The 27,244-nt window shown below is 41.3% G+C and overlaps 1 protein-coding gene across 2 annotated transcripts in view; it reads right to left on the bottom strand.

The window, feature by feature from the left end:
* abca12 (ATP-binding cassette, sub-family A (ABC1), member 12) overlaps positions 1-27,244 on the bottom strand; it is a 46,341-nt gene that overhangs the window by 12,154 nt on the left and 6,943 nt on the right. For both annotated transcript variants that reach the window (XM_055505124.1, XM_029136067.3), the window contains exons 14-56: positions 26,785-26,915; positions 26,517-26,678; positions 26,229-26,437; positions 26,021-26,154; positions 25,792-25,900; positions 23,079-25,697; positions 22,833-22,945; positions 22,638-22,705; positions 22,152-22,294; positions 21,859-21,989; positions 21,559-21,683; positions 20,402-20,569; positions 20,032-20,249; positions 14,890-19,503; positions 14,618-14,724; positions 13,335-13,441; positions 12,874-13,073; positions 12,503-12,582; positions 11,894-12,024; positions 11,634-11,789; positions 11,069-11,233; positions 10,763-10,949; positions 10,512-10,651; positions 9,824-9,943; positions 9,585-9,675; positions 9,220-9,399; positions 8,760-9,084; positions 7,911-8,025; positions 7,398-7,727; positions 7,143-7,212; positions 6,923-7,057; positions 6,630-6,791; positions 6,230-6,413; positions 5,410-5,628; positions 4,785-4,981; positions 3,688-3,845; positions 3,307-3,546; positions 2,999-3,140; positions 2,456-2,702; positions 1,423-1,512; positions 575-662; positions 350-477; positions 26-113 (exon numbers count right to left, since the gene is read on the bottom strand). In XM_055505124.1, coding sequence (XP_055361099.1) covers positions 26-113; positions 350-477; positions 575-662; positions 1,423-1,512; positions 2,456-2,702; positions 2,999-3,140; positions 3,307-3,546; positions 3,688-3,845; positions 4,785-4,981; positions 5,410-5,628; positions 6,230-6,413; positions 6,630-6,791; positions 6,923-7,057; positions 7,143-7,212; positions 7,398-7,727; positions 7,911-8,025; positions 8,760-9,084; positions 9,220-9,399; positions 9,585-9,675; positions 9,824-9,943; positions 10,512-10,651; positions 10,763-10,949; positions 11,069-11,233; positions 11,634-11,789; positions 11,894-12,024; positions 12,503-12,582; positions 12,874-13,073; positions 13,335-13,441; positions 14,618-14,724; positions 14,890-19,503; positions 20,032-20,249; positions 20,402-20,569; positions 21,559-21,683; positions 21,859-21,989; positions 22,152-22,294; positions 22,638-22,705; positions 22,833-22,945; positions 23,079-25,697; positions 25,792-25,900; positions 26,021-26,154; positions 26,229-26,437; positions 26,517-26,678; positions 26,785-26,915 — 13,526 coding nt within the window. The remainder of the gene's footprint in view (positions 1-25; positions 114-349; positions 478-574; positions 663-1,422; positions 1,513-2,455; positions 2,703-2,998; positions 3,141-3,306; positions 3,547-3,687; positions 3,846-4,784; positions 4,982-5,409; positions 5,629-6,229; positions 6,414-6,629; positions 6,792-6,922; positions 7,058-7,142; positions 7,213-7,397; positions 7,728-7,910; positions 8,026-8,759; positions 9,085-9,219; positions 9,400-9,584; positions 9,676-9,823; positions 9,944-10,511; positions 10,652-10,762; positions 10,950-11,068; positions 11,234-11,633; positions 11,790-11,893; positions 12,025-12,502; positions 12,583-12,873; positions 13,074-13,334; positions 13,442-14,617; positions 14,725-14,889; positions 19,504-20,031; positions 20,250-20,401; positions 20,570-21,558; positions 21,684-21,858; positions 21,990-22,151; positions 22,295-22,637; positions 22,706-22,832; positions 22,946-23,078; positions 25,698-25,791; positions 25,901-26,020; positions 26,155-26,228; positions 26,438-26,516; positions 26,679-26,784; positions 26,916-27,244) is intronic.

Here is a 27,244-nt window from a genome sequence, read left to right as displayed (position 1 = left end):
GGAGGGATGAGAGGGACGGCCTTACCTTAGACAGAGTACGGTTTTTGGGCACTGGCAGCAGATCCATTTGTAAGTCGGAAGGAAGCGGCAAGCCGAAGTCAAACCCGCCGTACCTGAGAAAACAAAGTGACTTATATCGATCAAAGCTGCTTAGAAATGCCATGTGGCACATTTTTTCTGCACCTGCAGGTGAGTTTAACAATATGACATATGCAGCTGACAAGCTACTATAAGACGTTTCATACCAAGCTGAGAAACCAGGAAAAATAAGCCATTGGATAATTACAGTACACATCTTGAGTGGATACAGTATATTTTATATGAAAGAATAAAATGATTTTTTTCACACCTGTTCCTGATGAACTCATTGGTTGTGGCTAGTAGGTAGGTCTCCACATCATAGGGACTGATGTTATAAACAATTTGAGATGAGGGAATCTGTTTATGTGGGACCCGTGAGCTGCCCCCTTCACAAAGCTAAAATAAAAACAAAGATCAGTCATGTGATCAGAACATAAAAATACTCAGTCTTACCCCGCGTCTCACACAAACGCACAAACGCGCACAGTCTTACCTGCTCTTCACGTTTGCATTTGCAGATGTCGAAGGGTTTGGAGCTGTTACCACTTGAAGTCCAGGAGTTAGTGCTTCTCTGGCAGACCCTGAAATAATCATTTACAGGGTTGATAGTGAGAATTGTAGCTTCTTATGCCACAAGCATGAATTCAAAAAGCAACTACAAAATTATTTTACTTTGAGAGGCAAATATCTGTATATTCAAAACTGTAAAGATGGTGTTGTATTATTTTAAACTCCCACGTTTGTATTTTTTTCTTCCAAATCCATTTCAGAGACAGTTTGTGCAGACCAAACAAAGAGATTGCAGCAATAAGTATGTTTACATGAAAACACACCTGTTGGTATAGATATAAATTAGTCAGCTAACATGACCCAGAAAGGAAAATCACACAGTAAACTATGTAATTGTGGCATTGTCAAAACACGCCGCCTCTTTGAGACATTTTTGGCAGCGATTTGAAATGCCCGAGGTCTGGTTTACGAGCGCCAACATTGATTTGAGCATCTCTAAGGGGAAAATCTCCCCTACAAACACGGGTGTTTATGGAATACAAATGACACGCTCTCAGTGCAACGAGTGCTGCTGCAGGCTTTCAGTCACACACTGAGGTGAGTGGCAGAGAAACAGAGAGAGACCAGACCATGGGAGAGCATGTGGCAGCCAGACTGGTAAAATGAAACAAGGTGAAAGAAGAGACATGAAAAGAATAGTAATACGTGTGGCAGTGCATGAGTGGAGAGTGGAAAGGTGTGGGATAACGACAGAAGATGAACAAAAGCACAAAGAGACTCACAGGCGCATCGATGTGATTGATCATTTGATGAATACAACTTTTTACATACGCGTTATTAGGGTTGTCCAGGCAGGCGTTATCCATCCCAGGGAATGACGTCATGGTGTCCGCAAGCTGGCTGGATTTGGGATTTAGGTTTCTGTGAAATCATAAAACAATAGTTCAAACTTTACTTACTAGACGTTTTATAGTAATATCACAAAGCAGCTCTGGCACGGCTTTAACACGTCATCGACAGACAAAGTGATTCATTCAAGTCAGTTTTGGCGCCTGGGGTTTAAAAGAATTACGACTAAAAAGGAGCATTTATTAAAGCTTACTAGAAATCTGATGTAAGAGTCACGTGATTTGTACCGCGGCCAATCTATGTGAGGTAAAGACCGTAGGTATGTTTTCATGACTCATAACATCTATACTCTGTGGACGTGTAGAGGATGAGAAGAAGATTTGTAAAGCTGTCCCCATTCTTAAACATCAAAGCACATTACATTCATGCAAACCACATAAACTTCAGCATGAAATGATCAAAGATGTATAATTGTTAAGTGTAAGAAGACATTTTAGTTCACAGATTTTGTTTACGTTTTACAGGCCAGGATCCACAAGAACACACTATTACAGGTCAGCATAACACGTTAAAAACAAACTTTACAAAACCCTGGCAGAGGTTTGCAGCCTTCAACCTTTAATCTGCTTCAATCTCATATGTATGCGAAGCTAAACAGAGCTGGGCAATGTTTGATATGGATTGGCATCAGCATTTTCTCCCATGCTACATATCTCCTTGATCCAACAACAGCGCTTGAAGAATGAAGACATCACACAACCCACTGACACTCTTAATCTCACTCACTTTGATCTGGTATTTCAGCCGTCTTCATCACAATCACCCCTTAAGGTCTGTCTGCCCTTCAACAAACTATGGTTCCAAATTTATTTTCTAGCAAGTGAGGAGCGGTATCTCCTCATAAATGAGGCTGCAACCAATCATGCACTTGCAATGATTGTACAGTCATTGTAGAGAGTCCACAGCAGCAGTGTAATGTTCTCTCATCATCTTATGAACTCTGAGGAGGACTGACCTGAAGAAGGAGTAGCTTGGTCCGATGTTGTAGAGGGCAGGACTCAGTTCCAGGGCAGGATAGCTCTTTAGGTCATTCTTTATTGAGCCGAGAGACATTGCAAACACCATGAACAGAACAGGGAGCACGATCTGTGCCATCAGACCCTTCCAGTCTCTGCGTGAGTGGTGGAACCTCTTGATCAGCATGGCCGTCATCTGCTGCCAGGCCAGGTCCAAGCCCTGCACCACTGAAGAACCAGTAAGCTCTAAAAGACAGGAAGACAGGATATTGGCTGGTTTTTAAATATATATTTTCTTTCTGTTGTCGTTCTGCTGAACGATGTCATGTGATGAGATCCCGAATACAGAAAGTATAGAACTAGGTCAGCATGTGAAAATGTAAAATAATGACCTGACAAAGGATTCAGTATAGTGAATATTTTCAATAAACGTCTTGGACAGGTGTCCAAAAAGATACTGTTAGCAAGTCTGATAAAAGAAAAGCAGGGAAAAGATATGGACAGAGAAAAGGAGGGAAAGAGAAAAGGTAAGGCAAACTCACTGATCCTGTCACTGAAGTTGGAGGTGTTGTCGCTCAGGTCTGAAGAGAAGCTGTCAACAGATGCGGTGTCAGATAGTGTTTCTGAGATAGACAGGGCACCGCCTTCAGCTTCAGCAGCTTCACGAGTCAACTGAAGGAAAACCTGCAGATGTAAAGACAAAACATCTCAAAATAGGATATACAGTGTATATATTTATAAAAAGATAGATTATACTTATTATATGCTTAGAGGCCTGTTTGATACAGTTTAGAAGCACTGGCACAGCTGCACAGGGGATTTCTGTGCCTCTCTCACTGTATGACCATACCTCCTCTAAGGTGGTGTCAGAGATGCCGTAGCCGCCCAGCTGCAGGGCGTCCAGGTTGGAGTCCAGTGCCGTCAGGAGAGAGCGGTATGAGGAGGAGTTGGACGAGGTGAAGGGAGGCAGTGAGTAGACCAAGTCGCTTCCCTGGGTTTCCTTCAGTCGTGCTTCAGGTACATGGGCTTGGACAAAGGACTTCAGTGTTGCATTGTCAATGGGCTCAGAGTCTATGTTTTTCATCTGTGGCTGAAAAATAGGGAAGAACGAATCAGCAAAGCATCATTTGTTCATGAATGAATCCCATTCAGCAGGTTTCTTTTCAAAATAACTCTTTGTTACTATATTAGCACAGACAAACGTGGCGACTGGATGAGTGAGGATGGATACCTTCTTGGTGAGGGTGAGTTTGTAGCCTTGTCCCAGCTTGTCTTTGAGGTAGAAGGGGGATCCGCAGCATTTCAATCCTCCTCTCTCCAGGAAGGCGATGCGGTCGCTCAGCACTTCAGCCTCATCCAGGTGGTGGGTGGACATGATGATGGTGCGGTCTGAGAAGACACACGTCTGAATTACTATGGTGTGATGACAAACAGTATCATCAACTGAAAACTATATTATTATTCAGTGACTATAAACCCTGTGCTTTGATGTCAGTGATGTCAAACAGCAGCAATGCAGAACGGTTCATTTAAAATTGATTCCCCTGGCAACCAACTCTTACTAAGATGTGAAACAGGGCCAATTACAAAAGATATTTTCTACATGTGTAATTATAAAGCAGTGGCAGTCTCCCTGACGTTACTGCTGCTCCCTTAAGTGAGTATAAAGAAAAAAGTACTTGACGATTTATTTTGGATTAATTACAGGCTAATCGTGACGCTAGAAGCCTTAACAGAGGAAAGCCCCACAGGCCCGAATACAGGTTACTCACAGCTGCCTGATCAGAAATAAGGGAGGGGTGACTGTAAAGTACTTCACAGGTTCACACATAGACACATGAAATACAATATTATGAAGCAAATGCAGTAGTCAAACAAACATGAAGAAAGCAAAACAGTATTATCAAAACACTAACATAAGTATAAAGATGCCAGTCAGTCCTCATGGGTGCTTAGACGTCTCATACTGTAGAGTAATTCATCCTATTTAATTCAGTGAGGAGTAGAACATATGCTGCTGCGTTCTACATAAAAACAGTCTTTTGATTAGAGTCCAAATATAATTCTGAACTCATACAGTATGTCAGTTTTCCAAGATGCGACAAAAAAATTTAAAGTATTGAAATCTGAATACTTTTTATTTTTATCAGCTGCGAGACAATGCGATCAAGGCTTTGAACCACTACTTTAATCATGTGGTAGTTAGATATCAAATGAATAAAATATTTACAGTATCTTGACTTTGTTTTTTCATTTAGTTTTATTACGATTGCTGTTGTGGTTCAATAGAGTTTGAACAGCATGTGTGCATGTGTGAGAAACACTCACGTCTCTTATTTTGGATAACAATATCCCAGATACTGCGCCTGGAGCAAGGATCGACTCCTGTGGTGGGTTCATCCAAGACCACCAAGCGAGAGCCTCCTATGAAAGCAATGGAGATTGACAGCTTTCGCTTCATGCCGCCCGACAGGGTGCCTACCAGCTTGTGCCTGTGAGCGTGCATGCCAGTCTCCTCTAGGATGCTGAAATGAAATTCGGTGAAAAGCAGAAGTCGTGTTAACATGTTTTTTTTTCTTGTACATTACATGTGAAGATTAGTTAGAGTTTCATCAGTTATTCAAAGACGGTTTCTTAACTACAGGAGGTCCAGTTTCAACCGCTCTACACTATGTAAAAACCATTAATGAATCATCTGATGCAATAAAGGGATCCACCCACATCTTCACAACATAGATAAAACATCTTCACTCCTTGATAAAGAATTTGATGAATGGATTTTGACTATTTTCTCATCTTGGTGATTTGATTTTCTTCTAATTCAAAGTCAGATGTAACAAATATTTTGTCTTTACTGCAGATTAGACCTAAAACCTTGCATAAATTAATGCAACTATAGCCAAAAAAACACTTGTAGCGCCAAATATCCAGTGAAGACTTCTTGGTGTCTTACCTTCGCACTTGCTCATGCAGTTCCCCTGCTGACCAGTGTGGGGCCTTAACCTGGGCATACAGCAGCAGGTGCTCTTCGGTGGTCAGGTGGTCAAAGAGGACGTCATACTGCATGCACACACCCAGTTCTTTGCGAACGTCATCAACGTTGGCCTGCATATCTCTGCCGTACACCTCAATGGTGCCAGATGTTGGGGGGAAAAGACCAGTCAGGAGAGACCTAAGAGTAGAACATGATCCTTCAGTAACAGCCTATTAATTAATAAAGCTGAAAAATGTGTTTTTTTAAGAAATATTTTAAGAAAATTTTAAGAAATAATTTGAATATTCAGTGAGTTTCTGAGTCAGTTTACATATACTGTACTACTGTACCTAAAACATTAAAAAGCTTGACAATTTTACTTGCAGTTTCCCCTTAAATTACAATTTGTTGGTCCCAGGATTATCGTACAGTAGCTGTGGTACAAACAGCGTCCTTCCTGGTTTTACTTATTCTCAGCATTGTCGCATCTTATTCTGCTGCTGAAATTATAGACTGCATTGTGTGTTGCTCTGGATAGGAGCATCAGCGAAATGAGTCACGTTTAAAATGTAAATGTAAGTGCTTCACTTGATAAAGACCCTACAGGCTAATCGCTGCTACGGTGCATTTGCTGTCCCGGATTTGGACAAAACAATCTCCCAGTCAGCAGCAGACCCTTTAGATGATTAAAGGTATGCAGGCATTGAAATGAAAGCACACCCTACATGCGCTACACATGCAAAGCCAACTGCATTTGTATTCATCTTAAAGTGCGCTGGTGCAGTACAAACACACGTACATGGTGGTGGTCTTGCCAGCGCCATTGTGACCAAGCAGCGAAGTGACATGGCCCTCGTAGAAGGAAACGTTGAGGTTTTCGATGGCTGCACGGTTGCCATAGAGCTTGCTGAGACCGTAGAGGCTAACACCCACTGGGAGCTGAGAGTAATCCTCTTCAGCCTGGGTGGAAAGAGTGCTTTCTCCTGGAAAAAACATGCAGACAGACGCAACCTGTAAATCAAGCTGCAGTAACACAGGCATGGATTGAATTAAGTGCGAGGGGTAAATCTAAATATATTGACGTGCCAGGGTTGGAAAAAAGACACATCATGATTTTGAGAAAAAAAAACACAGCAGCTAGAAACAGCACAGCTTATTATGTGCTGCAACGTAGCACGATGTCACCCCCTCCCCCATACCTTTGCCCTTGTCATCATCGAAGGCATACTGGCCTCTCTGCAAGATGTTGGTGATGAGGAGTCCTTTCCCCACCTTACTCTCTGACTTAGCACTACAGCACAGATTAGACCAGAAGGAGGCTGTGAACGGGAAGTACCACGGAGCTGGGATGCCGTATTTTCCTGAAGGGGGCAAAAAGAAGAACATTGTTGAAGCTTATTGTTCATGCACAACACACTTCTCAGAGACAGGTTTACTAAGCAATGCATGTAACTGTCAAGTATTTTTGGTCATGACATTGACCATATTTTACCTGGAAAGACCATGCGGATGTAACCTCCAATGATGAAGTAGAGGATGGAGTCAATGAGCATCAGCCAGCACAGCCAGCCGAACGAAGCCGTGTCTCCAAATACGGGCGAGGTGTACGCGTTGCTCCATTGAATTCCTGTAAAAGCCCACAGTAGAAATATTTTGCCACCTTTTGCTGACTAAGCTGGCTTGTTGATGTGAAAGCAGTCCGATTTTCATACCTTCTCCTTGGGTTTCATAGCGAGAGACATATTGACTGGCATAACTGAAGCAGGTGGGCGCAAATAAACCCTGTGTCAAAATAGGACACATATCAGGCAGGATGTGAGAAACAGCAGTAAGTAAGTGCTGTAAAGGACCAATGTACCAGACATTATCATGAATGAACATGTATTTTTAATCATCCCTTTTCTATTATGTAAAATATTTAAATGCATGTTTCAATCTTCTAAATATTCTGTAAAATAATTCTTCACCAGTGCGCTCTTCTGAGAAAGAGTGAGGTTCGTCTCCAGGGCTATGACCATGATGTACGGGAAGAAGCAGAGGATGTAGAGAAGGCTGCCACTTAGGCCGGCGATGTAAGTCTTGTCAAAGAAGGAGCTGACCAGGTAGCTGAAGGCTAAGGTGCTCAAGCCGTAATCACAGAGGTACAGGAACAAGAGGAAGCCGTCGCTGTTGGGCAGAATTTTGCCATACTTCAGCATCAGAGTGAGGATGAAGGTGGTGATCAGGAGTTGGGTAGCGCATTCAATGAACCAGGCGAAGAAGTGACTGAGTGGGTTGACGCCCATCATCTTCATGTACTGTGGGAAAAGAAATTGATGTAAAATTTAAAAAAGGCATTTTTACTACCACCTGTGTATGTCTGAAAATCTGACAAATGAGAAAATGGTATTAAAAACATAAATTAAAACGTGGACACTTAAATACCAAGACAGCATGGAAACTTACTGACATCTGACATAATAACAGGTGTGACCACTTACCTCATGCAGCCTCAGCTCTCTCTCATGCACTAGTCTCCTCACAAAATCAGCCACAAACAGCACCCAGGCTGTCATCAGCATGACTGGAAAGACATAAGACATGGCCTGCAGGAACCTGAGGAATACAGAGATGCCAGCTGTCAGTCTCGCTTCTGGAAAACTTAACATCCAGTCACTGTCAACAGATAGAAAGGCCGATCCCTCCATCACCGGGTTCACGCGGAGGCAGAGATGCAGAATGGAGGAGCAAAACTGATTGAGGGTTCAAGAATGGAGTTTTGACAGCCTTGCTCTCACACTTGTACCATTTTAACATCTCTGTAATGTATTTTTCATTCTGTCCTAATCATATCTGGAGCCTGAAACGTAAGAATATAACGCTTAGAGGTCTATAAATCTATAAATCATGACACTCCTTTCAGAAAATGTTTTAATATGTAATAAAATGTTATAAAATGGATGGATGGATGTTATAAAACCACCAAATCTACAGCTGGCGTAGCTACAGACAGTGGTGGACGAGCTGGTCTACTATCCCAAAACTCAAAGGCAGTACAAACCAAATGACTACAAGTATGAATTGTACTGGACACAATGTGATAGATTGATGCAACTGACAGCATACCTACTGTATGCTGGATTCGCTATATAGTACAGTAGTACACTACACACTACAGTAGTAGTATAGAGATAAGTAGAACAGCCATAAGTGATAATGAACAATGACAGAGGATGCATTATTACACATCAATGCTTCCACAGCCCCTCAGGGACACATCTGTAATAGGAACATGTACATACTGTATCTCTGTATTAATGTTTGCATGTCTATGCTCCAGTGGCACTCACTCATCACGATGAAAGCATGGATAGGGGAAGGGCTGCAGCTGCACAGCTGGCTCTGTGACTCTTTGTCCCACTTGGGCCTCAATGATCGCCCGATCAATGGACTCCTGGAGGTAGAGAAAGCCTCGATTGTAGCGCATCGTCCGCCTGGCAATGATGTATGTGTCCTTCACGTAAAAGGGCTCCCGAACTCTGTCAGTGCGCATGGCATTTTCCATGTGCATACGGATGGTGTAGCTAACTTGGGGAGGCAGAGAAGATGGGGAGAGGGACCTGGATGGACGACTAGTCGATGAGTCCTGCTCTTTGGGAAGTTTGAAGATAACGCCTTAAAGACAAAGACATTTACTGTAATGTGTCATCAACTCATTACCAAAAGAGAAGAAGAACCACCAATATACTGTGGTACTAAATGAATTACTATATCATTAATTTCAGGTGTGTCCAATATATATTCACTCACTTGCATAAAGATCACGTGTTTTAGCAAGTTCCTGAGCCACAGTGTTGAGCTCGTCAGCAGAGTCGAAGCCACGGTAACGGTCAAACGTGACACAGGAGGACACGTCGACCATCAAATTGGACAAGGCGGTGATCTGTTTCACCATGTATTTGTTTGTCTCCAGCATCAACGTCATATTTGCTTTAAAACAACAAAAGTTATCCGTCAAAGTCAGACCTTGAAAAATATGACTTACTGTACATAAATTATCACATCAAGGTGGGACATTCATCAGGCAGATATTTTAAATGCAAACAGGTGAGGGATAAATGCAAAGGTACGCCTTGTGTAGAGAGTAAGAGTAAGACCTTCAAATGCTCACTTACAGAAGCTGCTGAGCGTCTCCTTCATTCTGTCAACATTGATGTCTGTATGCATCTCAATGAAATTCTTCACAAAGGAATTCGCAAGGGAACTCTGGCAGGAAAGTGGGAGAGAGAGAGTAAATGAGACAATGCCCAACATCAAGATTCAGCTTGTGAAACTCTTTGAAGACCACAGCAAAGTTTAGCGGCAGACTTTCAGAATCAGATAGGGAGAAGACAGTGGCGCTTGCTCACAATACCTGCAGCATTGGCAAAGTGGAGCTGAGCTGAGCAGAGGACTCAAAGATGTAGTTGGAGGCTTTAATCCAGTCTTCTGAGTTCTTCCTCAGATTCGCAAACTCGTGCAAAGTGGCATTGGCCTGGGCAAGGACGGGACAAGGACAAGAACATGTGGGTATCAGCAACATTTCACAACCTGCTGTGTTTGTTTACAGTGTGGGTCTGTTTGAGTCTGCGAAGACGAGAGTCTGAAAACAAAGTCAGACTTCCAAAAATAGAACCACTGCAGAAGAGGAGGGTACATACAAATATATGCATAGTCGGTGCCACTCTGTGTATCTCATGCTTAGTAGATGAAAGATGTGGGAGGATAACACAGTGTTTATAGTAGGAAAAGAACAGAAACCCTAGAGCCTGGCAAGGCCACAAACCCCCGCAAAACAATAGAAATGTCAACTAAGGTATTTTGGAGGCTTCAGGACAAAAATATTACGATGCTCATAACAGTAAAATAGCCCTGCAATAGGCTAGCTGTACCCTGCCTCCCACCCTCAGCCTGCTGGGATAGCAGGCCCGAACCCCCACGGGATTCAGCGGTAGCAAATGGATGCATGGATAACAGTAGAATATTCAATATAATATATTGATAAAGTACTGTATCAATTGTTCTATTTTATTCATGTATCCAGTGTGTAGTGCATACTTTACCTTCTCCATGATGCTTCTGGTCACAGGCGTGTCAGGGGTAAACAGGATTTGTCCCATTAGCATTGGTTTCAGGAAAGCCCAGGCGACGGCTCCCTCTGTGGTACTGACCATGTCTAGGTACAGGTTTGTACAGAAGGGGGCTGCAAGGAAAGGAAAGCAGTATTTGGTGAAACTATAAAACTATACTGTACTCACATACATGTGGTGAAAATACACACTACAAATAAACATTTGGTTTCCTCCATACATACTGGCATTTCGGGGAATGTTGAACCTATTCATCAAATCTTCCCTGTTTTGGTCGCTGAAGTAGGTCGACTGTGTCGCAGTGGTGGGTTTGATAATGTCAAACAGAGACTTCATACTGTTGCTGCACATTGCTCGGGAGAGGGTGGAAAATGTCGCTTGGCTGGAAATGGACCTTCGTCCTCTTGTCATCTGGGGAAATATATGGAAATATATGATTATACCTTTTAAGAAAGACACACCGTTTTCATTCTTCATTTCCTTTAGGTTCAGTGTTGAACAGACTCTGTGCGGTAGTGAAGCGTACGCACTTGTTTAAATTCGTTGTTGGCCATCAGGTTGAGATCTTGGATGTTCAGCATGAGGTTTTGCAGTTGACCAATGGCAGGAAGAATCCTTTCCATCATGTCTGCTAAAGATTTAGCTATTATAAGCATCACTTCCAAAACGCTCTGCAGGTCTTCAGACAACACCACCTGAAAGAGAAACATTTGTTCACTTAACATGAATTAACAGGAAAACTGCAGTAAAAGCTTAAAAGTTGAGCCTTTGTTTGTGTTTTAGAAGAAATTGGAAAAACATTCTGAATTCGATTTTTTTAAGTGTGACACAGAGTTTTGTTTACTGGACAAACATTTTCTGGTACAAAAGGATTTCCTCTTGTTTCTCACATAAACATACAGTACTCTTTTCTATGCTGCCCAGCAGAGACAATCCTTGATCTATTCTATTCTGTTACAGCAGAATGGGCAATCATCAAATTCACAGTCCCTGGTAGTTTTACAAAATGATGAAAAACATTATAACCAGTGAGGGAAAAAAGGGAAGTATGTTATTTTTCTCTTGACAAAAGACTCTATTTAAATTCAGGCTTACTCTGTAGAAGACCTCTTCAGTGTCGATATATCGAGCCATCAGTAATGAGAAGGTGTACCACTGTTCAACAGAGAAGGAGCAGAACGTCTGTAGGATGATGTCTGGCGTGTCTGGTGTGGAGCCACAGTGGCGCAGGTTGACCAGCCAGGTCAGGATCTATTTTCAGAAGCAGGAATTAAAATTAACCAATAGTTTTTTTTAAATCAAAGCAGTGATTAAATGTTTGCAGACTGCATATGTACTGTGCGTCCCCAGCTCACCTCCACATTTTTGTCTGGCAGAGTGGTGTTCATCAGCAGGCTGAGAACAGCTGGATCAAAATTCATTCTCTGCTGAACCTCCAAAACAAAGGCCGTTTCATTTCTCAACAACTTGCCAACTGTCACTTTTCCTAAAAAACAAAAATGTTTGTATTATTTATATTTAGTGATGTTTGTTTTAAACTACCTGTATATTGAATTGGACCAATGAAGGACTGTCAACAAATCAATGACATCAATTTGCTACAATTGGCCTGAAACACAATGGGTGAAATTGTTTCCAGAAAGTGCCTCCACAAGCTTTCTCTTAAAAGCTGCCAACAGATACCTGTTTCGTACAAAAATAGCACTTTAAAAGACACTGCAGTAGCTGTTGTTTTGGCAGAGCGCTGGTTCTAATCAATCACAAAGAAGGAGACGGTGGGTTTAATGCTTCCTACGCCAACAATCATGGACTGCTGTAATCTTTCACCATTAAATTATACCACAAAAAGCAGCAGTGACATCAGACACCGGAGACAAATGATCAGTCTGAGGCACTCATGGCACATTAGACAGACATATCCTGTAAATATTACAACAACGTTGTGATGTGGAGGAATGTCTCACCTGGAGATGAGATGCTAATGTTGAGAAAATCTGAGAGGCTGCTAATGTTAATGCCCCATGTTTCACTCAACACCGAGGCCCTGTAATTACACACAGGGATGTAAGCAAACACACAGAGAAACAGGGAACTGAACAGATGTGCATGAACCAAAAACTGTAAAAACAAAATTCTTTAAATGTGGAAAAATAGGAGATACCTGTCTTCAAAACCCCTAAAATCCTGAGGTGAGATTTATAAGAAAGCACATTCAAAACCACTCTCTAGCCAGTAATGCAGAAAGAAAGACGACAAGGAGGGACCTAGGTTATGCTTTCTCTGTTGCACTGCTGTGAAAGCCTCAGAAAACAAAAACAAATGATAAACACAATACCAGGTTGGTTGAATATTGTAGGTGTTGGGATCTCCGATGACAGCCTGAACGATGGATTCAGTCAGGGAGGTCATGTTCATAATGACACTGTAAAAGAGGATCTCCAGGCTGGGCAAAAACGTGTCACACAGCAGGCCAGGCTCCATGGAGAGGGACGACATCAGCACACCTACAGTCTCTGAGCTCTCCAAGGCACACACCTATAAAAAATATAAAGAAAGACGCTTTAAAATGCATCTGAAAGCACACTAGCATCACTGTCAACTCGTTTTTTTTTATTTTATTGGGTCAGTTGTTTTGTTGACTATTTGTCTATATGTTGCAGCTATACTGTATGACTGAAATGCTTGCATTTTAGCTACCTGTCAACAACATGTACACAAACAAACTAACTTAACTGTGTTTCTAATATGAAATCTGACAAGTACAGTAGCTGAAAGTCACAGGGTTAATGCAGTTACCTGGGATCGCAGCATGTCAAGTTGCTCTGTGAATTGTGGATCTGTCAGATTCATTGGGGAAAGCTCTGAGACTGTTTGGATGATCAGGTTCGTGAGGTTCAGATTCTCTGCGGAGGGAGTGAGGGAGCAAAGGAGAGGGGAAAATGAGGGTAGGAAAGAGGTTATTAGAGGTAGACATATGGATTGGACTGGAGAAGAAGAGAAGCAAGGGCAGTGAGGACTGTAAGGTGACAGAAAAACATGACATCCCACTGGGCTTCATTACAACTTGCACCATTTCAGTGCAGCATCATCAGGCAGCACGCAGCAAATGATGTGCTTAAAGTCAAGCCCTGTGCGGGAGCGATGGGGCCAGAAGGGCCAGGAGTACTAGATGCTGTCGTGCATTAAAGCACATCTGACAAGCCATAAGAAAAGCATCACCTCAGGCAATAAGTTGTGATGACAGAATATTTAATTAAGCCAAAATTAGACAATGGTAATGTTGAATCTCAGAGTGCTCAGCACCTAGAGGCCACTGCAATTACAACTGTTCTTACTGTATGAGCAGAGCAGTGGCAAAGTGAAGCTACTGGTGCTTACAAAGTGATTCCATGCACTAAAAACATTATCACACAGGCACAGACGCCAATTAAAAGGAGGTCATAGATGTCCACTTGTGTGAGTGCAAGCGAAGATGTTTAGCGAGGGCGGACAGGATAAGTGATTGAATTCTACTTTGCTAATGAGATTTAAAAAGGTGCTGAGTGGCTTTCCGCTGGAGAAGGGCCATATGGCCTTGAGCTCTTTGGGAGCTAGAGCTAAGCCGGTGTGAGGTCTTATTCCTCATATCTCCAGAATAGATTATACTGCTCTATAATGTATACATGAACAACAGCAATATCAGAATGCTTTATTGGCTTTCTGTGCATTTGTAACACTGACTGAATGTGATTAAAGAAAAAAATGTGGCCCTTTTGCCAAGCTGTTTGTCTGTTTAAAGACGGGCAGATGCTGCATATATACAGTGACAGCAGGTAACTAAACACAAGCTGCAGCATCAGCGTGACCTCCACATTAAAGCAGCAATTACACTAATCATGAGCGGAAGAGAATTTACTATGTTTAATTTGAGGAACCTGAAATGATAAAGCATGATTCATTCTGGAACTCCCGACTTAACTAATGAGTGCACATTTCTCATTATAAAGCTGCCCTTTGCCCAAAAATCTCCTGTAAATATCTAAAAAGACTCAGAGAAAAATAATATATAGAAAGTATATAGTATAACAAATAGAAGTTACCTTGATACTCTTTGGCCAGTGCTCTTGTGATGTTCTTAAGCAGTGAAGAGAATGGAAACTCATCAGGAAGCATGTCTACAGCACTTGTCAGGATATACATGAATGGCCTAGGGAACATTAAACACAGTGTTCATGCAACAGGAACAGGAAGTAGGAACATAGGCATGTACAACAGGACAACATTACAGTAAGACGGTTATTTTAAAATAAAAACTTGTAGTTGGATTCACACAATCTTTAAATACATTATCTTTCATGTTATTTGCACTTACTTTTGGGATGTGTCTGGAGTAGTAAGAGAGGAGAGCATTCCAAGGGCAGCATCAATAGTCTCTTCCCTAGATGCATTCAAGCCCCATGGAATGTCCACAGAAGCTCCCTTCAACACAACATTCAAATTGGGGTTATTAAAAAACACGTGCGCTGTCTCCATGAGGTCTTCTGTGGTCGGAGGAACAGCGATGGCTTGAAACATAGCATGGTAGTTGATAGAGAACAGGTTTATGAGATCGTCCATGGGGTCCCTCAATAACGGTGAGATCATCGGTTTGACTGCAGTATAGTTGCTGATGCTTTCCTGTTGATAAACACCTTGGTACAGGTCCATAGGCAGCAGAAGATCTCTATTGCTCCCCAACAGCATCAGCGTATTCAATACATTTTCAGCTAGCTCCTCGTACAGTTCCATGTCTCCCTGTGCATCCACACTCATCTGCTTCAGAACAGAAAAAATAGGCTTGACAATGTCATATATTTTGGGCAGAGCCTGGTTCAGCAGCTCTAGTCCTGATGCTTCAGTAGTGACCAACCACACAGACATCTCAGCCACCTTCTGCACAATAGAGCTTGTGTCATTGGATCCCAGAATTTGGTAAACCATAGGTGTGTCTCCAAATATGCGCAGGTCTTTCATTAGTTTGACAGCTTCCCACGTCATGTTGGTAAACCGTGTCTCATTGAGTGTAGAAAACTCTCCCCACAACATGGAATAGATGTCCGAGCTGCTGTTTCTTTCACTGAAGGGCAACCATGAATGCATAAACTCAACAATTGTGTTCACCATGAAGCTTGTGTTGCTGGATGTCAGGAATTGGTCCAAGTCTTCATATATCATAGGCCGATCCCCAAATATCTGAATGTCGCTCATCAGTTTCACAGCCTTTTTTGTCATGTCAACAAATCGTGTCCCAGTAAGTCCAGACAATTCCTCCCACACAATAGAAAAGATGATGTCAGAGGTAATGTTTGCATCAGTAGATGTCAACCTGGCAGAGAACTCTTCGCCTCTTTGAACCAAAAAGGTTCCGTTGGAAATTAGTAATTGCTCCAGGGTTTGATAAATACTTGGTTCTACTCCAAATATCTGTTGTTCACTGAGGAGTTTCACAGCTTCCTTCATCATGTTAGTAAAAGGCATATCACTGAGTCCAGACCAGTTTCCCCAAGTCATGGAGAGGTTGTTTGAGGTGATGTTTGATTCAGTAAAGGCCAACCATGTGCAAATCTCTGCTACTGTCTGTAAAAACTTTCTTTCATTACAGGATTCCAGGAATTGCTCCAAGGTTTCATAAAACATTGTTTCATCTCTAAATATCTGTTGGTCACTGAGCAGATTTACAACTTCCCTTATAATTTTAGTAAAAGGTGTTTCATTTAGTCCAGACCAATTTCCCCAAATCCTGGAGATGTTGTCTGAGGTGCCATTTGCTTCAATAGAGGCCAACGAAGCAGTGAACTCTGACACTTTCTGTAAAAACACACTTTGGTTACTATGTGCCACAAATTTCTCCAAGGCTTGGTAAATCATAGGCTCATTTCCAAATATCTTTTGTTCACTCAGCAGTTTCACAACTTCTCTCATTATGTTAGTAAAAGATGTCTCATTGAGTTCAGACCAGTTTCCCCAAATCACGGAGAAGATGTTGTTTGAGGTGATGTTTGCTTCAATAGAGGCCAACCATATTCTAATCTCTGCTATTGTCTGTAAAATTACTCTTTTGTCATTGGATGTCAGGAATTTCTCCAAAGCTTGATAAATTGGAGCTTCATCTCCAAATATCTTTTGGTCACTCAGCAGTTTCACCGCTTCCTTCATCATGTTAGTAAAAGGCATATCATTGAGTCCAGACCAGTTTCGCCAAATCATGGAGCGGTTGTGTGAGGTGATGTTTGCTTCAGTAAAGGCCAACCATGTGCAAATCTCTGCTAGTGTCTGTAAAATCTCACTTTCGTTTTTGGATTCCAAGAATTGCTCCCAGGCTTCGTAAACCATTGGTTCATCTTCAAATATCTGTTGTTCACTGAGCAGGTTTACAACTTCCCTCATCATTTTAGTAAAAGGTGTTTCATTGAGTCCAGACCAATTTCCCCAAATCCTGGAGATGTTGTTTGAAGTGCAATTTGCTTCAATAGAGGCCAACAATGCAGTGAACTCTGACACTTTCTGTAAAACCACCCTTTGGTCAGTGGATGCCACAAACTGCTCCAGGGCTTGGTAAATAATAGGCTGATCTCCAAATATCTTTTGTTCACTCAGCAGCTTCACAGCTTCCCTCGTCAAGTTAGCAAATAATGCCTCATGGAATCCAGAACAATTTTCCCACATCATGAAGATGTTGTTTGAGGTAACATTTGCTTCAATAGAGGCCAACAACGCAGTGAGCTCTGGTAGCATAGTTAAAGTTGCAATTTTGTCATTGGATTCCAGGATTTGCTCGAAGGTTTGGTAAATCATAGGTTCATGTCCAAGGACACTCAGCAGTTTCACAGCTTCCTTCATCATGTTAGTAAAGGTTGTATCATTGAGCCTCGACCAATTGCCCCAAATCTTGGAGATGTTGTTGTTTGAGGTAATGTTTGCTTCAATAGAAGCCAACCACACAGTGAACTCTGCTAGCACCGTTAATGTCACCCTTTTTTCACCAGATTCTAGAAATTGCTCCAAGGCTTGGTAAATCATAGATTCTACTCCAAATATATTTTGTTCACTCAGCAGTTTCACAGCTTTCCTTATGAAGTTATTAAATGATGCCTCATTAAGTCCAGAACAGTTTCCCCAAATCATGGAGATGTTGTTTGAGGTAATGTTTGCCTCATTAGAGGCCAACCATGCAATAATCTCTGCTAGCATTGTTAAAGTTGCCATTTTGTCATTGGATTCCAGGAATTGCTCCAGGGCTTGGTAAACCATAGGTTCATCTCCAAATATCGTATGGTCACTCAGCAGTTTCACAGCTTCCTTCATCATGTTAGTGAAAGATGTATCATTGAGCCTTGACCAATTGCCCCAAATCATGTAGAAGATGTTGTCTATTGTAATGTTTGCTTCAGTGAAGGACAACTGTGTGCTAAGCGCTGCTAGTGTCTGTAAAATTTCCCTTTTGTCATTTGTCATGGATTCCAGGAATTGCTCCAAGGCTTCATGAACCATGGGTTCATCTCCAAATATCTGTTTGACAGCTTCCCTCATCATTTTAGTAAAAGGTGTTTCATCAAGTCCAGACCAATTCCCCCAAATCATGGAGATGTTGTTTGAAGGGCAGTTTCCTTCAATAGAGGTAAACCATGCAGTGAACTCTGACACCTTCTGTAAATCCACCCTTTGGTCACTAGATGCCACAAACTGCTCCAGGGCTTGGTAAATCATATGCTGATCTCCAAATATCTTTTGTTCACTCAGCAGTTTCATAGCTTCTCTCATCACGTTAGTAAAACATGTATCATTGAGTCTGAGCCAGTTTCCATAAATCATGGAGGGGAAATTTCCCGAGGTAATGTTTGCTTCTTTAGAGGCCAACCACGCAGTGAACTTTGGTAGCATTTTGCAAGTTGCCATTGTGTCATTGGATTCCAGGAATTGCTCCATGGCTTGGTAAATCATAGGTTCTTCTCTAAATAACTGTTGCTCACTCAGCAGTTCCACAGCTTTCCTGGTCATCGTAGCAAAGGATGTTTCATTGAGTCCAAACCAATTTCCCGAAATTGAGGGGAAATTGTTGTCTGAGTTGATGTTTGCTTCAATGAAGGCTAACCATCTGTTAATCTCTGTTATCTTTGGTAAAATCACACTTCTGTCATTGGATTTCAGGAATTCTCCCAAGGCCTGGTAAATCATACGTTCATCTCCAAATACTTCCTTGTCAGTGAGCAGTTTTATTTCTTCCCACATCGTGTTAGTAAAAAATGTCTCATTGAATCCAGACCAGTTCCCCGAAATCATGGAGATGTTTGAGGTGATGTTTGCGTGAATAGATGCCAACAATGCAGTAAACTTTGACACCTTCTTTAAAGTTGCCCTTTTATCAGTGGATTTCAGGAAATGCCCCAAGGCTTCGTAAACCATAGGTTTATCTCCAAATATCCCTTGGTCACTCAGCAGATTCACAGCTTCCCTCATCATGTTAGAAAAAGATGTATCATTGAGTCTGGACCAGTATCCCAAAATCATGTTGTCTGAGGTCATGTTTGATTCAATAGTACCCAACCATGTGCAAATCTTTGCTATCTTAAGTAATATCTCTTTTTTGCTCTCAGATTTCAGGAATTGTTGCAATGCTTGGTAAATGGTGGGGTCCTTCTTGAATGCCTGCCAGCGGTTCAGCAATTTGACACCTTCCCATGCCATGTCAGCTATAGTGGACTCATTGAGTCCAGTCAAGTTTCCCCCTAACATGGAGAGCAGGTTGTCCAAGGTGGTGTTCACAGAGGTTAGAAACGTTGTTGCTGCTGCTTCTTCAAAGAGCTCGTCAGATGTACTTCTGTTTTGAGTAGTAAAGTAGTTGTTGAGGGTAAAATTCAACGCTTTCGCTATAGCTCTGATATAAGGAATGATGTAGGGTCCCATGTTAAGCACCTCATCTGGAAGCTGAAAGTTGGTGGAAGACAAGCTGTAAAGTGGAAATGTTCAGAATTAGCCCCATAGACTAACTATAACGATCAATGAAAAAAATAACACATAATGCACTTCTGTAAATAAAGGGCTATATCTTACCCACATGCATATTATGAAAACACTTATTCAAATCGGTTTCCAGTTAATACCAAAGTATATTCATAGTGATTAATCATCATGTATCATGTAGTCTAGATTCCATACAGTGTGATGCATAGAACATGATTTGTGTAATCATGCCTGACACATTATTACTGTATGTCTGACGTATAAATCAATTCAACCTCCAGTCCCTTCAACAACATTTAAACATACTGTTGGAGAATCTGTGCCAGTAGATTATTCTGGAATTTAACAAGGATCTAACAATAGTTAGATAAACTGCAGTGAAACACCTAGTCCACTTACTGTAGGTGTCTGCTACTAAAAGAATCAAAATGTCCTTTCATGTTGGTTTCATTTTGCAACTTTGAAATGTCACATTATCAATGCTATAATCAAATTTCAGCCGTAAATAAGTCACCTGTCTCGGAAATACATGTCCTGGAGCTGTTGGTTCCAGTAAAGCTGTGCCTCAGGGCTCAAAGGCTGACTTGCCAGCATAGAGAGCTGGTTTGAAAAAGCCCCGATAAGCTGCACTGTCACAAGCGTTTGGTTGACACTGACTTCATAGAGAGACTGTACAGTGTTGACAATCCTGGCGGCTGCATCGCTCGCATTCACTGGTCCAGCACCCATGCTCTATAAAGACAGCATACAGCAGAGATGGACTGTTAGCAACTGACAGCTTTCTGTATGTGTCAACACTTCCCCCAAGTGGTCAAACTGTACTGTGCTTGTACAGTATTACTCGTTTTGTGTTTCCCTCTTTAGTTTAGCAGACATCTACTCACACTCATGTTCAGGCCGGGGTAGAGTGTTTGAGCTGCAGTTAAGGCACCCAAGACGGGCTGCAGCCTGATGTTGCACACCATAGCCATAGCAGCATGACTTATACCTGCTGCTTCTCTGACAGGCTCCCAGTCTGTGAGAACTTCATCACACTCTAATGTGCCATTGGTCTGAAGGGGGAAAGCCCAAAGTATTGTTGTTAGGTTAGGTAAGCAGTGTTCGAAGAAAACCAGTTCATATACAATACAATGAAAAGCAAATACCTAGAACAGCGTATCTGACAAGAGGAAGATAATAATCTTAAAGCCTTAAGATGTTTGTCATATAAAATGACAAACGTGACTAACTTGTCATCCCATCTAGGAACTTCTAGGAACACAGATACAAATACCAGGTACACACCCGGCACTGCACTGTATTTACTGTACTGTATATACACATACAACAATTGATGTTCAGTGTTCTCATCTATTCACACATATATATGTTACATATATATATGTAAAATAAAACATGAAATGAATGACGCAGGCTTCTTCCAAAACATAATAAGACATTATGAAAGAATTATTCCCCATCTTTTTTTACATTTGAACAAAAAGTCGCCTTTTCTACTTTATTCATCGCTTCTTGATGATCAATAGAAAAGTCTTTATTGGCTATTACAGCAATCAAACAAATGAAAGCTGTGTAATATTTTTTTCCTGATGCCTTTTGTTTATAGTCTTTTTCTCTTTGGAGAGAAGTTACTTTGTGGTTTAATAAAAGTTGCTCAGTAGCCAGAATTTGACAGGGGTATGAATAATTTTGCGCACAATGATATTTTACATCACATGGTCATTTATCAGTGCAAACAAAAGCAACAGTTCACAGCCAACTGCTTGACAGCTGGAGCTTGATAATGTCACTTGGTGTTAACCTGTCATGTCACACCCACATGAGAGCACACTTGCAGGCATGTGGAACAGAGACACCACACCTGCAAAAATCAGCAGGCCCTCATTCTGCTCTTTAGAGTGCATCAGACAAACAAGGCACAGACAGACTAGATGAGCGATACAGTTGGAAAATCATCAATGCTTGACGATGTGTCCAGTGATATTGCACAACTGTCCACCTCCGTCTTCTCACACACATACAGTACACACGCAAGCATTACCATGTTTTGAAGGGCAAGCTGCACTTTGTCTGAGACGTCGGACAAGTTCAAATGAGTGTTGTTGGCGTGCTGTGCGACTTCCTCCATCAGGGTCAACAATAGCATCTGGAGGCTTAGTATCATCTCTGACAGGGAGAGAAAGCAGACATCATTTGAATATCTTTATTAAAAGTACATCTGGGGACAGCAATTCTTATTCGTTAGTGTGTGAAAAGTGAAAGTTGGAGTTTTATTCATTTTTTACTATTTTCACAATGATCAAGAAAAGACAACACCCCAATTGTTTCGTATTGCTCTCACCATTTTGTGCTTGCTCAACGTTCACCAAAGTTTCTATCATGATTTCAAAACGAGAAATAGCAAATGATGTGTTGCCCCATAGCTCTGTTCCATCAAGGGTTGACAGAAGGGATGCCAGCATTTCTTGAAGGCTGTGGAAAAATTCACAGGGCATTTAGTTTAGGGTCTGACAGTGGCAATAAACAGCAGCCATTAGTAAATACAGATTTAAACACCCCAAACATACAGTACAACTCCTGTGTGTAGCCAAAAAACAGATAATTAGTTCCAGTGCAAGTGACAATGCAAATTACTTTTCCCATGTGTCTTCGTCTGCTTTCTCAGTCATCACCATCTCCAGGAATGAAGGAAGATCAGCAAAGCTCTTCAAAGGTGAGGCTTTCATTCTAAATGAGCCTGGACCATCCTTAACCACAGGCCACAGAGCATTGGTCATCTAACAGTAAAAAAATAATTATTACTTTTACACAATTAAATGTTTATAATATTATAAAATAATATAATAATAAAATATTTATCTTTTTAAATATATTAAATATAAGATTATTAAAACTACATTACAGAACACCTACAACAGCATTTAACCCTTGTGGTTTGTGTTTAGAGTTGCCACAGATTACAATAATTTTATTTTCAATGTAATGTAATGTTTCACATGCATGTTATATGATTTTTTTACTTTTGTACCATAATCATAATAATAAACATTGATGAACATAATACAAACAATATTTTAAAATAATAAAATTATTATTTATTTTATAATAATATTTTCATACCTGGTCAAGAATTAGGGACACATTTCCTTCTGTTGCATTTTCAAAACCTGACCAGATACGCATATTGTCTGAAATAACAAAAGGAAGAAAAATTACAACTTGATCAAACATAATACAAAACATAAACAAAATCCTTCATGTGAATTTCTTAACCCCGTCTCTCAGGCTTCATGGCATTGGGTAAGTTAACTTTACCTGGGTAAGACTCAAGGAAAGTGTTAGTGATGTCAATGAGCACAGAAATGTAAGCTTGGGCTGCAGAGTTTGGTGGCAGGAAACCCTGGACTGTCTTCATTTCCTTCAAAATCCTTAAAAAACAAAGAAGGCACCTTAGATTAAAAAAAAACATACTGTATCACATCTCTTCAGTTTATCAAAACATGGCGGCGAGTTCACCTAAACTTATTTATTTTTTCAAACTAAATTATAAGCAACACTTACATCTCACTCCAGTCGTCTGGCACACCTGATGTTGAGGTGCTCTCAAAATAGGTGGTGGCTACTTGGAGTCCATACATGATGTAATTACTGAACGTATCTGGTGCTGTGTATCGGATGGTTGTCTCAGCTGTCTTGAGGATGAGCAGAGAGATGTTACGTGGGGAGGCAAAACTGACGCCTGGTTGGACAATGACTTGCAATGAATCACTCAGAATATCCAGGATGTCTTCCTGTGTAGAGACAGGCAGGTCTTCTGTGCCTCCAGTCCAGGTCTGCATAACATATTTGACCGCATCCAAGACGGCATTTAAGAAGTCATCACTCTGTAGACCACCTGGAACCTCCGCGAGCATTAAAGCATTTTTCAGACACTGGGTGATATTGTTAATGACAGAGAGTTCAATTAGCTCATCATCAAGCTCATCAAAATTATCCAGTGACTTCAGCAACTGCTGGATGTCTGTCATGGGCATGGAGACATTCATAGAGGAATTTCCCCAAAGGAAGAGACGACTGAGAGCCAAGGAGACATTGGGTTGTGTCGTCCACTTTTCTAGCAGTTCAAGGTATTGCTTAATATGGTGCCCAGTAGCATTCAGAATGGCTCTGTTGAACAGATCTGAATGCAAGCTGGCATTCTGAACCTCCAGGTCAAATGTTATTAAGTCAAACAGATGCTCAAGAACCTCCACAACTGTCTTGCCAATTTTGCTTACACCTGCATCATCTATTGGATATTGGAGGCTGTTCATTAGCAATATGTACTGGTTGCTGACAAAGGAGGAGAAGTCCGTTTGTGCCAGTTGTAATGTGATTTGCATTTGTGTGATGCAAAAAAATGGATGGATGAGATCTGAGATTGAGCTGTTGCTGGTGATGTTCTCCAGCCTTTTCAGGTACCACTCCACTATCTCCAGATAAACCTTCTGAGCATCAAATGGGTCCATCATCGAGGTGGAGTTGAAAGGTTCCTCCGTGTTGGCAAACAGCTGGATTAGCCCTTCCAACACGTCTAGTTCCCACATGATCTCTGGTGTGTTCAGCTGGTTGAGATCCAGGTTCATCCTGATATTGGCTAAGATGCTCTTTAAGGTTTGCATGAGGGCCACATTTGGACTGGAACTAGAGTTATCTTGGATGATATCACTAATAGTGTCATTGATGACTAATGGGATGTTAAGGAAAATGGCTGTCTCATTGCAGAAATCTGGTAGCTGACCCAGAAAACTGCTGATGGCATCAATCAGTTCCATGACACACTTGGCTGTCTCCATTGAGTCCTGCTGTGGCTCAAAACATTGTTTTGCATTGCAGATTTCCATCATATCATCCAACAGCTTGCTTATGTTGACAGCTTGGGCTAATTCAGCAATGTCTTCCAGTTGTTCAAGGGTTAGGTTTGACTGTTCCAGGGCATTCTGGATTTCAGACACAGAAATATTTGGTTCAGCCATGATCATTCTAATGAACTGAAGAGTTTGATTCACTGTTCCCATGTTAGTTTCATTGCTGTGAGATAGGAGAAGCGAGAAGAGCATGGATGCAATCTCGTCAAACTTTGTTTCCTCTAGAATAGTGTTGTTGCTAAGCATTTCATGGGTGACATTTGCATTGGCTGGAGACATCATCTCTACTATTTGATTTAAGAAACTGAAGATTTCTGACACTTGGGTTGAACAGTTCTGGTTTGTTGCACATTCTATAATTAAGGAAACAAAGCCTCTTAATTCCATAAACAAAGGGGCAACTCTCTTTTGGACCTCAGGTGGTAGGAATCCTTCAAACATCTGGATGACAATACTCAGAGCAGCGTCTGGTCCAACATCGGTAAGGTTTTTAAGCATCTCAGGAGAAATAAAGTTGACGAAATCCTCAGAAATCTGGTTGATTTGTGTTTCGATGAGTTGCTCACTTGAAGATGCATAAGACTCAAGGCTCTGCAATCTGAACAGAGATGTGGTCAGTTTTCGGAGCTGCTGTATGTACGCAAGAGTGATGTTAGCTGGGTCGTTATTTGGAGAATCCATCACTGTCTTCCATAACTCTATGGCACTAATAATCGTCTCTACGAGGCCTGAGGTTTGGTTTGACTGGTTAATGAAAGGCTGGAAGGCTTTTGTGAGGCTGATCACATCATTGAGGCTAAAGTACTCAGAACAGTTGAGCAAACTGTACCCCATCGCATGAGATATAGGCAGGGTAAGGTTTCCTTCCAAGGAGAGGAACTGCTTGATGAGTTGTTCAAGGTCAAGCATCGTTGGGTCGGTCTCGTTGGAAGGATAAATGGGCTGGTAAATCCTGCCAAGCTTTGAGGCAATATCAAGCACCGTGGAAACATTAACAGGGGAATTGCTGAGGAGTGGAGTTAGCAGAGGTGACAGACCCGTGGGTTCCACCAGGTTATGGAGAAGGGAACACATGATGTCAGGTTTGGAGAGGTTGCTGAACGGAAGAATGGAGATATTCTGGAAAAAGTCATCTGGGTTATGCGTCAGGTTGCCCATGATAGCAGAGAGGGCGCCTTCAGCATCAGGTTCTTGTTTCAAAAATGATGCTGTTCTGTTTTTGTAGACATCAGCGTACACATACTGCAAAAAATTCAAAGCCCCTTCAATAGAGCTACAGATAAAGGAGAAAAAAGAGGAGGTCGGTTAAAAAGCATAAAAATAACTCAACATGAATACATCAGAAAAACAAAGGTTCTGTCACTCACTTGACCAGGGCTTTGTCTGGTGATAGCAGAGCCGCACGCACAACTTCAGTGAAGTGTGACCAGTTTAATCCAGTATCACAGTGAATTGCTACGGGGTAGTTAACAGAACCTAAATATGAAGGACACAGTGTTACAGAAAATACAGATAAATTATATCTTCATTGTTTAATCTGCTTCGGGTGTTTTAGGGATATTGTCAAAAAGAGAAGAGAAATAAAGGGGGCCTCACAATTTGCTGGGGGAGTTGTGACACCAGGTGTGTAGCTCAAAATCCAGTAAGCCATGTAGAAGTAGTCCTTTATATCAGGCCACAGCTCAGTTGTCTCAATGTTTTCTCCAAAAAACTCTACAAACAAGCCAGAACTACGCAACACAAAAGCGGTGAAATGATAAGCAAATGATAAGCAACATACAGTATATATAAAGCCTCTGAATACCTTTGTAGAAACGTGTCATAAACATCGACAGTGCTGTTGTCCAGGATCCAGTTCATCCAATATTCTCCATCCAGGTTTGTTATCAGTGTTTCAAAAACCTTTTGAATTTGCAGACTGCTATTGGCCAACTTCTGCCACTCAGCAAGTATTGAGGGAAGCGTTACACTGACGTCTTCTTGGCCTGTGAGGTTGTTGTACATGTCCTGTGTCTGTGGGAAAAATATTTATATGACGAATCAAACGTGGAATCGCTTTGGTATGAAAATTGTATATTGTAGCAGCGTTTACCTCCTGAGCCAATAGCTGCCAGTCGGAAAGCAGAGCCTGCTGAAGAGTAGAGTTCTGGCAGATCACTGATTTCCACACTTCAGCCGTTACGCTCTCAGTGTTCAACAGCCATTTAAAGGGACTGAGAAGATCCTCACATGTTAGAGACTCGGATTCCAGGGTCTAGGGTATCACAACCAAAAAGACACAATCAAATATCATTCCCTGACATCATGACAACTCTTAATTAGTGTTGTGAAAATGCCAATAATACCAATACAAATCAAACCTGTATAACTGTCTTTGCCACACTGTCGAGGATGCGATTGATCCAAATGCTCGCTTGAGTCTCATTTGTCATCAGTTCTACATATGTCAGTTGAAGTTGGTCGGCATCTTTTAGACTGTTGCTTATTATTTCTGCAAACACACAAAGTGTGAATGACAATCATATACAGAAGCAGAGACTAATCTAGATCAATTGTTTCAGAGTTTCAGTTTAGAAAATTAAAACTGTTTCTAAAATACGTTTTTAACATACAGTACTTGCTAAGTCATCAACCTGACTTTAGTCATGTGTCAAATGTCTAAACACACCCACACAAACAGTGTGGGTGTGTTTAGACATTTCTATGCTAAAGTGTAGGTGATACTTATCTTGAAAGTCACTGTCCCTTAAGAAGAATAACTTTAATATTTTTGTTTTGTATTTTTAATTTTTTAACATAAATATACTAATAATTAATATA

The sequence above is a fragment of the Betta splendens genome, chromosome 21 (assembly GCF_900634795.4).
Source record: "Betta splendens chromosome 21, fBetSpl5.4, whole genome shotgun sequence".
Classification (NCBI taxonomy): Eukaryota; Metazoa; Chordata; class Actinopteri; order Anabantiformes; family Osphronemidae; genus Betta; species Betta splendens.
Note: the sequence above shows the minus strand (reverse complement) of the source record. Positions and strands in the feature narration are given on the sequence as shown.